Here is a 10,716-nt window from a genome sequence, read left to right on the forward strand (position 1 = left end):
GAGGGGAAGCGGCGTGACTCTACCAAACATGGCGAGACGGCGGCGTCAGGGAGGCCATCTTGACTAAGGGTACCAGGTGCAGCGTTGGAATGGAGACAAATGGGATGCCCCTACTAAATGGGGGGGGGGCGTCGACTTCCTGCACTGGCATGGGTCGGCCTGCTGGAGGGCGAGGGAGGCGGCTTATCTCTCCGGGTGCTCGGCGGCTTTGGAGGGTGCTGTCATGTTCAGCAAGGAGGGTTGTCTTCCTAAGTGTAGAAACTCCTGCAAAAAAGCTATTAAATACAAAATTACTAGTAATACAGACACGTTTTTAAAAAATAAACTGCGAGCTCCAAGTGACCTCGTCTTTGGGTTCTCAGTCCCCTTGTCAGGCCAGGGTCACCTTCCGCAGACTCTGGGAAGCACAGCACCCAAGCTGTGAGCAGGTGTGGCTGGAAACTGAAGAGGACCAAGGCAAAGTGTTAGTTTGGTGCTCCCTGAGGACACGCACCCTTTGACAGCACATCTCCCGCTATTCACACTGCTTAGTGTTTTCTTTCAAATATGCCTGACCCTGGTAAATTGGCTTTTCACCCCTCACTGTTCCCAGAAAAGATGTGGGAGCCAGATTTACCCTCACAGCTAGCTTGAGGCCACAGTGGTTCATCAACCATGAGGAAATTTGTACCCCAGACTGCTGGGAAAACCCCAGTACCCAGATCTTCTGGTGAGGAATGATTCAGGGATGGCCACAATATCAAAAAATGCAACATGCTGCCTGTGGATTTTTGATAGAGGTTTGACAAAGTCTGACTTGCCCTAGAAAGCCACCTGTGTCTTGAATCTGGGCAAATAAATTCCCTCTTTCTTTGCTTCCTTCTCTTGTTGCTTCCTACATTCTCTTCTGAATTCAAAGAGGCAAAGCTTGCTCCTAGTGAGACCAGTGACATGAATCCTCCACTGCAGCTTCAAGTAAAGCCACGTAAGTGCATTTGTCCTAACTGAAAGTATGTGCATAAATCCATTGCTGAATGCTGCGAACTTTCAGACATACCTCTAGGGGCAAAGGCACTGTAGTGAAACATCCTGACTCACTTCTAAGAGTCTGCATGCTTTCCTTCAATTCATGTAGTGGTTAACCTATAAATATTCCTCAGTCTTCTGCATGAGCATCACTTCATCTTTGCTTGTAGGAAATTAATGCTCTGCGATCAAGTTTGCTCACCCATGCACCAGGGGTTTTCCTGTTATCTCTTTTAAATGCAACAGAAACCTATGTTTTGAATATTTTGTATTAAAAATATTTTATTTTTTTATTGTCACCTAATGATACAGGTGGCATTGGCTCCTACCAGTTAACTAGCACAAGAAACATAAAAGCTGGTCAAACTGTAGAGCTTAAATTGCCTGTCAAGGCTCTCTGTTGTGACCAACCAGGGTGATGTTTGTTCTTTCTACTCTATGAGCTACGTGGGACACATCTTATGTTTTTCTTAGCTATATGAAGGTTTTGGTAAAACCATGCATAGGAAATGTGGCCAACTTTGATATATCATAAGCAATTAGGAATACGTTTTAAACAATACTGCACAGTCTACAATGATATGCTTGGCTATAAAAAAAAGAAAGGGGCAATCTCTTCTCAGCCTTCAAGCAGTCTGTGCTAAGAGTTTGTTTACACTAGAAATAGCAGTAAGTTAAACAAATAATTGAGAAGAGAAAGACAAGGTTTTCAACTCTGTGCCCCTCAAGATACTTCAACAGGCCCTGACAGTGTAAGAAGCTCCAATGAAATTGCCCTTGGTCTACTGTAGAGTTTGGATCCATCAGCAGTCCTTCCCTTCCCTGTAAAAGGACAGAAGGAATTGGCTGACACATATAGACTAGAACTGTGTAAGTGCACAGATAGAGGTCATTTTCAGAGTACTGAATGCCACAGGGAGACTGGTATTATCCAGGGAATGCTTGAGGAAACTGCTTTAACCAAGTGCCATTAATTCCTTCTTCCCAGGGTAGAAAAGGTGCATTTTCTATTGGAGCATCTAACAGTGGGGAGCAATGTTTCAGGTCCAAAACGAAACAAAATGAGATGCTATCTGAGCTGAACATTAATATTGCCTTCCCAGCTTTCTAACATAAGGCAAGTTGTGTGCTCTGCAGGGGTTAAATTTGCTTTTGTAAAATTTGAACACAAGCAGAAGGATCACAAATTCAGTGGAAATAAGAAAGTAGAAGAATGCTACCTATGCTAAAGTGTATAAAATTCAAATTACTATTATAATTAATGTCCTTGTCCTGGTTTAGTGGGACAGAATTTTAGAGTCAGTTTTCTGTTGAGGAAAACTGCAATTTTGTAAGGGCTGCAACACTATTTCATGGGAACAAAGTTGATAAAAATTTCAGCTCATACTGGTATGCAGGTTGCCATAGTGCTCCAGGTCTTCAAGGTCTTGAGATAAAGTTGCAGAGGTGGGGAGAGGAACGGAAACCTAGGGGAGTCAACCCCAAGGTGACTCCAGGCTGACCAATTAATACTATTCATACCATAAACATCACATTCACTATAAATTGAGGAGCTTGCTGAGGACGGCCCTTCCTTCTTCCTCCTGCTCCCTGTTTTCTATGACTGACATCTCAAGAGGGGCTTGTTTACCATCCTAACCCTGAGGCCTATTCCCCCACAGTATTGTCTGAGTAGAACTCTGTGTATTTTGTAACTGTTATTAATATATATTTAATTAAAAAAATAAACATATATCTATTTAAACCCACAAATCTCCTTTCCTTTTCCTGACCCCACTCCCCAGATAGAGAGGAAGCATCAGGTGACAGAGCAACTGTATAAACCACAACAGCCCTGAGACTCAGGACCTGCTCTCCAAGCAGTATCAGTAAGAGACAAAGCAAATCTGCTCTTCTGGAGCTGCTGGTTTATCCTTCATTTTACATCTTCCTCATATAGCCATATCTCAAAAGCAAAGCACAGCGCCTTACTAGGACCCAGGGCTTCACATCTATGCTGTGCCCACCCTACTAGTATTAATTAAAACGCTGAGCAACAGTTGTGAGTTTGCAAGAGGAGCAAAATCCTAAAGCCCAATGTTTCTAGAGCAAGTAACTAAAGTAAAAGCTTTCCCATTCTGGTTTCCTGGAAAAAGTGCAAGCTTGCTCAAAAAGTGAGACACAGGGAAAAACACTGGCTACCTACCTAAGCCCCAACTTGTTTTTTGTTTAATAGCTGAAAGTGGAGAATGCTTTGAGCTTCACTCCCCCTCCTCCCCACTTCCTCCAAGGATCTCCTGAAGAGTGTGCCGTTTTAAGAGCGCTCTTTCCGGAGCCCTAGAGTAGCCATACCAGGAGAAGACAGAAGATGGCACTCGAACAGTACCAGATGAACAACGATCACGCTTAACACCTCCAACCCAGGCGAGAGTTACAATCAGAGTAAATAAAACAAAACCAGGAAAAAAACTGAACAGCCACGGGGTTTTCATTACCAAAGCTTCAAGTTTGCCATTAATGTTAATATTTTAAACTTTGGACTGTAAAGGCTAGACATGTTAAACAGTACCTGCTAGATGTACTCTCTCTCGGTTCACGATACAGCCTGGTACTGTAGTTAATGTTTCCCTTGGAAATAAAAAACAATCTCGCACTTGATTCCTTGTGAAAATGGCGTTTGGGTGTGACCCCCCTCCCACTGGCTTTTGTGCAGCCGGTTACCACTCGTGAGGAAACCCCTCAGAACCACCTGGCAGATTCACAGCAGGGTCTGCACACCCAGGGGCTCACAAAAACAGGACTTAGCTCTACAACCCAGGAGGTCCCTGGTGGTCCTGCAGCAGCTGAACCGAGATCTCTTGTATGAGGCTTGCATGAAGAAATGAGCAGCTCATGCTTCCAAGTGATTATCCATGTTTTTAGCGTTGACTTTAGCTCTCAGCTTTCTACACAAGTGTTTTCATAGGACTGGAGCTAGTCTTGTAGCTTCCTCAAAACGTTACATTTAATATCAGTTTGTAAAGGGGACAGCTTTTCCTCTAATTCATTTATAAATCTATCAGATTGCTGTTTTACAGACAGGAAAGTAAAATTGCTTTACTTTTCCCTATACACATGGGGTTTTTTCCAAATTTAAGACATCTTGTTGCAGCTGCCACACTAAGAAGCTTCAGAGACCACAAAGCTCATCTAAACCAGATAAACCCAATACAAGTGAGCCAGAATTTAAAGAGCTTAATAAACCAGCTCTATACTTCCTAAAGCTGTTCACTGACAACAAGCATTCGCTCCTTTTTCTTCTTGCCAAAGAATATGGTTATACTACATGAACTGACATACCTGCATGATAAAGACATGTTGTTTTCCTGAAAACTATCTTCTAGCTGCAGTAGAGCACAAACAACCGTGTTATCTCTGCAGCAGCAGGATTCAGGACCCCATTGTATTAGGTCCTCTTTGAAGGCAGGAAGACAAAGGCAACCCCAGCCCCACACCCCAGTGAAAATACCTTTGGCCACATAACAGATGTCTGAAGCTGAGGTTAAGGCTCCCTCCGGTGAAGTGAACAGTGTTTTCCTCAGGCTTCAGTGGCTGAGTGGTTAAAAAGGGGCAGAAAGAGAACAAACAGCTGATCATTTCACCCCCACATCTCTTTTGTAAGAGCTCTTCTGCCTCTTTAGAGATATGCATCCCTGTCACCTCCAGACAACACTGCAACAAAACAAAAGCCGGCTAATTCAATCAAACTCCATCAGGGGACATGCCAGCTTATCAGCACTACTTGTTTGCTCCAGTCTGAGACAACATGCCTAGCTGCTCCCAAACAAGGAGCCTTTGCCTCTGTATCTGTACTCTCCATGTATGCGACAGGAACCTTTTTTTTTTATTATTCTTTGTACAGCACTTACCATCATTAGCCTTCTGTCCACAACACACACTGAGTAGGAAAACAGGAATCAAGTAAGATTTGAATACTTATATATGGGATACAGAGGGCTTTTAGAAGGTGTGATCTCCTGGACAGTATCGATATTGCTGATGTAAAGTCTTCTACTTTTATTAGGCAAACTATCTCCCAAAATCTATGTTTGCCCACCATAGACTACTCACGGTCAGATTACCTGGCATGCTGCTAACTCAGCTGTAGAGGTGTTTGACCATTGCCCTCCCAAACCGTGTCCAGGAGGGCTTACTTTCAAACAGGCCATTTTGAAACTAGCTAGATGTTACAGGTCCAGTGTTGCGTTTTACCCACTGTTTACCAGTGCTGAGAGGCTATCAGGAAGATACTGAGGAGTTGTGTAGGGATCCAGCCTGGATGCAGCAAGATTAAGCCACAGGGAACAAGTTGTACTGGGACAAGATTGTCTCTGCCCAGTTCATGTGTCTGTTCTGCCCTGCCTGCTTGAACTTCATTCCAGCCCTCTGTTATGCTGGATGGTGGAAGAGAAAATGTTTACTTCCCAAGTGGGATTTTAACCTACATTTTCCAAAGGCATTATCACCCCTCTAATACTGTCAGATGGACCAGCAATAGCCAGAGAAAACTAGATGCAGCTCTCTCTTGAAAGGTCCATAGCCCGGCATACCCTGGGCATGAGGCTTACGACACCACCACAGACTGTATGTTACTGCCAAATCATCAATCCAAAGCTGCACAGAGGAGGAGACAGAGAGGTCACATTTAAGTAAAACATAAACTGGCTCCACATCACAGGAAAGTAAGATTGTGCTTTCTGAGGATGTGCCAGCATCATGCCTTTCTCACATCACAAATCAAGGCCAGAGGCCATATTTATGCGCAAACAACTGTCATTGGCATCTTTTTCAACCCTGAATGTATTCAGATAAAGTCTTTCCCTGTACCACCAGGCCAGAGGAACTCCTTCTTGTAGAAAACACATCTTCCCAGAATACTGCCACTCAGAATTTCAGCTGACCTATCCATGTAGGTGATGCAGCTGCTAGAACACATCAACACAGATTTGATCATAATCCCATAGATGTCAGATGAAGGAATAAATGTAACAGATGCATTACCAGGCAATGGCAGCAGTGGAGGAAATGAAGCGCAGGTGTACATGAGCAAGTCAGGGGTTTAATGATAAATTATCAGGTAAGAAAGATAAAGAACCAGAGAGTTATGTTTGACATATTTAGGGTGTTTGCCGCATCAGATTCTAAGTCTTCAATTTGATGGTAGCTACCGTGGGAGAAAAATGTCAGCTTTAGGACTCAGGCATCCATGAGTAGCATTAATCTGAAAGCAAAGTTTGGGATCTCATTCTCGGCACACTCATTAGCAAGTTTTTCTGATCAGCTAATGACTTTTTTCCTCTGATTCAGAATAAGCATCTGTGAAGTATTTGACACAATCCTTAGAAGCAATGCATCACCACCCAGCTGTTCTGTGGCACTTTTCAAGTCACACATCCAAGAATGGATCTACATTTCCACTCCAGCCTTGATCTTCAGTGCTGACTCAATTTCCAGTCCACTCTTAGCAAATGTTATGTTGCTGCTTTGTTTCATTAAAAATCAAAGTCACTCCATGTCCTGAAGTTGCTCACAAATTTGGAAGTCCATTTTTAAAAAAGCCGCTTTGTCACCTTGGCTGTGAAGCACAAATCCAGTTTACAGTTCTCTTCCCCTTTAAAACCCCAGCCACTCTGTCATATAAATACAGTTTGATGGAGAAATCTCACCACCTTCATGGCAATCATCAAAAACCTGCAAAAGAAAGCCCTGTGTTAGTAATTATACACAGCAAGCAACATCTAAGTGGAAGCTTCTTCCTCCAGTAGAAAAGCAGTAGTCTAAAAGAGGCCAAAATCTAGGAAGCCAGCTCTGAGGAAGAGTAATATAAACACAATAATGCAAAACGGACCTCACTGCAGTAAATAATGCAAATGGACACACTGGCAAGTTTTATGCACATATCAGTTTACAATCAAAGCAGGTGAGACGAAAAGCTAGGCCAAAATAAGTTAGCTTGCTAAAAGCCATAAATAGGGAAACTTAGCATCAGAAAATGTAATAATGTAATTTGGAACAGGTTACACTTGACAGCACCCTTTCACATACAGTCCAATAAAGGGACAACATATGAATGGGAAACATCCTGGTCTAAAACGAACCTGCCTCTTACACCATAGCTAAACACCACAGGTGATACTCGTAAGCTTTAGTCAGCATAGAAAGCCAAAAACATCACTCATGGGCATAACCTTGCCATGTGTCAGCTGGCCATTTGCAGGATTGTATTCAGAATTTGCATGCACCCTGTGTTCGCATACAGCTCTAGTTACTTACAGGGCAGAGTCCACAGGGTGTCCTGACTAATCCAGTGGGTTGTATGAGAGGACTAACGGCTCTGTACAGCTTCATCTGTCCATCCACGCTGCCTACTGTCCCTTCCTTTGCAGCAATTATAGTCATCTCCACTTTTCCATCATATATGAGTGTATTTAAAATGGTTTCAATGTCTTCCATTGACAACTCTACCTAAGAAACAATTTGTAATATAAATATTAGAAAAGATGCATGCCAGTAAGTCCCACGAGAAGGAAATGAGCAAACACCATGAGTAACAAATCCTTAGAGTTCTAACCTAGCCCAGATAAAGGCACTGCTCTCACTGGGCACTTTATGGGGTTGTGCAGATACAGAAATAAAAGCAAATACCAATACCTCCTACCTCCCAAGCACTTTTGGATTACACCAGGCTTAGCTTACCAAAATTCCCTGTGCACCTCAAGAGTCTGCATCATGCTCACATGATACATTTTAAATTTTACAGGAGACAATTGTGAAAATACAGACTACTGAAAACATGCCTGTTGATGGTGACTAATGATTGTAGGGTTGGTTTTTTTCCTCTTTCCCCACCCCTCCCCTAAAACTGCTTGAAGTGCATACACAACCTTGAGAGAAATTCTAAACTATAAACCAGTTGAGATTGTTAAAGGAAAACTTAGTCCAATTTCCATCAACAAGGATGTGAATGCTAATTCTTTTACGTCTTTGAAAACACACTATACCAGAATCCCATGCAGCTCCAACCACTGTCCTCAAAAAGCAATAAAGCAGCAAAGTCCATTTCCAATACAGTAACTGGGCAGGGTACTAAAGCACTTATCAGACCCTCACCAGATCTGCAGGTCCTAACTCCTGCAACTAGTCACGCACTAAGAATTTTGAGAGTAGTAAGATGAATCTATTCTGACCTTACTGATACCCAGCTCACAGATGTATTTCCACACCTCATGGGATGAGGCAAATGAGCTGTTCCTCTGTATCATGGGATTCTGTTTGCTCTCTCGAGCTGCCTCTGCCTGAGAAAAAAAAGCAAAGATGAGTTATAGTCAGTACTCACTGCCAAGAGCCTTCCTCATGGTTCAGTTTCAGGCAGACTGAAGCACAAAAGTTGATTTCCAGACCATTTATGGGACACGTTTTTTATTTAGCACTTAAAGCTATGTCTTTAAGACCAATGTATGTGAGACAATGCAGTGTACAACCAAACATAATTTTACACTAAATATGACAAAATTTACACAGTGATTTAGATTAATATGAAGGAGTATCAGCATTTGGCGTTTTTTTGATACAAAAGAAGTTTCTGCTGTACCTAGTGCCAGTTAAAATACATTTTAATGGAATAAGATAAATGCTGCAACCTGCACAGGACTTATTTAGTGGAGAGCAGGCTTCTCCTGCAGTACTACTAGGGAAAATTGTCTTCTAGGCAGAACTGACTGACTTGTGCCTTCCACCCTCTCAGAAATTAGGAGCTCTGCAGGGAAAACAGTGACTTTTGCTAGGTTTCTTGGTCCTGTGTTCTTTCCTGCCTAGCTTGTCACTGGACCTTGGAGACAGAAGGCTTCACTTCCTGTGCAGTGTGTGAAAATATGCATTACTAAAATACAACACCATCACACTTGCTATGACAAACACAATCCAGTACAGAGTTCCCAATCCAGTTATAATAATGATCAACACTTACAGAAAATGCTATGGAAAACTTAAGCCTTGCCTGTGGTTTCAAAAAGAAAAGAATTACTTGCACAAAACAAATGGAAGGTGATTTTCATAGTGGCACGCACCTTACTCTGCAGAAATTTGAAACACTGTTGATTTAACACCTCCACAAATTCAGACTCAAAGTCTTGGTCACTGTACCAAGCCCCACCAGTCACTGACCGGTCAGGCTGCAGGTTATATAGCATATACACCTTCTTCTTGGATGCCTGTTAGAGAAAAGTGCACAGCTTTTGACAGATGAAAAGGCTTCCTTAAGAAAGGAAGATTTCAGAAGATACCTGCAAAATAGGTAGTTCATTAACTTCTAAAACCTGAGGCACAGAAATCCAGCTGACTCAAGCTATCCTTAACATGTTTGACTCTCAGGTAACATGGAGATAAAGAGAAGATAAAAATATTTAGACTCCTAATCATTTTATAACAGTGTTAGAAGAGACAATCCTAAGAACACACTTGCAATACAAACCTAACTGAAGAAGATCTGAGAGTTTAATTTTAGTTTATTGACCCTAATCCCCCTCCAAAGTCAAAGGAGGGCAGGAAAGTGTCTTTAGAAGACAGCAAAGACAAACTTAACAGAGACACCATCAACTGTTTCTGCAGGATTCAACCCATGTGCTGATCACAGGACGACTGTTACATGATGAAACCCTGCAGCTAAGGTTAGCCCTTGCAAGTCCACTCCTTATTACCACACCTGGATGGGGTGAATGGGAATGGTGCTTCAGTCCTGATATTAGCAGTCAGACAGTTAAAGGACAATTGTAGTCTAAAGGACTACTCAGCAACCACTGCAGCAATTCTAGCAGCATTACATCCCCTGTGTGACTAGATGAAGCCAGCATCTCTCACAAGAACATGAAAAAACCTACTCCTTCTCTATGTCCAACTTCTTTATCTCCATTTTATTTTTATTTAGGAAGTTAACCTCACGTCTCACTCCTCCCTCCCCCCCCAAAAATGTTGACACACAAGTCAAGGTATTGCCTCCATGGTGCAGATGAGACTGGCACATAGAAAAGGCACACAACATAAAACATCCAAGAGTTCACAAACAAGTGGTCTTCCTGGTGTACCAAGGTCCAAAGAACATGCTAATACCAATGATTTGAAATCAAGCAGGTAAGGGAGAGCAGGATGCTGCATGAGCATTACAACACAGAAAAAGCATGGAAAACTATAAGCCCTACTCTGGTTCATGGACTGGCTGCACATAAGATGAGAAAGGACTTGATTAACTGGAACAAAGTAGAGGAACCAAGACTAAAACAGAATCAGATGCCTTAGAAATTGTTTGAACTAAACAATACAAACTCAGTATGAACCAGATAACTGAAGGGAGTTTCAGGATCTCCAGGGGAGAGGAACCTTGCAAGGCCACTTGCAGCTAAGGTAACTGTATCACTAGTCTCATATAAAAAAGGGCAAGATTGCTTCAATATCAGAAGTACCAAACTATGGTACAGCAACATTGGGACCAATGGAGAAAAAGTAATTATGGGCAGATTGCTTATTTGAGTGGAGAAAGGAGAAAAGGGTGGTAAAAAAGAGAGTTAAGAAAAGAAAAAAAAAAGGAGACTAAGGTATAAAAATGAGAGAACAAGAGAGGGTAGGATCTGCAGACATCAGGAGTGTGGATGAAGAGCAGAGAAGCCGACCTGAGGACTGGGTTAGGGAGCAATTAAGCAA

General features: G+C 42.4%; 2 protein-coding genes across 2 annotated transcripts; one reads left to right on the forward strand and one right to left on the reverse strand.

Annotated features, from left to right (window-relative positions):
• Nucleotides 1-117: 117 nt before the first annotated feature.
• LOC104537644 (putative hydrolase RBBP9) lies at nt 118-1,855 on the forward strand. The gene is given in 2 exon segments (XM_010180585.1): nt 118-215; nt 1,735-1,855. Coding segments are annotated over 2 exon segments (219 nt in total).
• A 4,781-nt stretch (nt 1,856-6,636) lies between these two features.
• Nucleotides 6,637-9,233, reverse strand: POLR3F (polymerase (RNA) III (DNA directed) polypeptide F, 39 kDa; the record flags this gene model as incomplete). Its single annotated transcript, XM_010180586.1, has 4 exons — nt 6,637-6,714; nt 7,297-7,488; nt 8,211-8,318; nt 9,090-9,233. Coding segments are annotated over 4 exons (522 nt in total), but the record flags the coding sequence as incomplete, so codon positions are not given.
• Nucleotides 9,234-10,716: the final 1,483 nt, after the last annotated feature.

Source organism: Mesitornis unicolor, unplaced genomic scaffold (genome assembly GCF_000695765.1).
Source record: "Mesitornis unicolor isolate BGI_N332 unplaced genomic scaffold, ASM69576v1 scaffold26133, whole genome shotgun sequence".
NCBI classification, from domain to species: Eukaryota; Metazoa; Chordata; class Aves; order Mesitornithiformes; family Mesitornithidae; genus Mesitornis; species Mesitornis unicolor.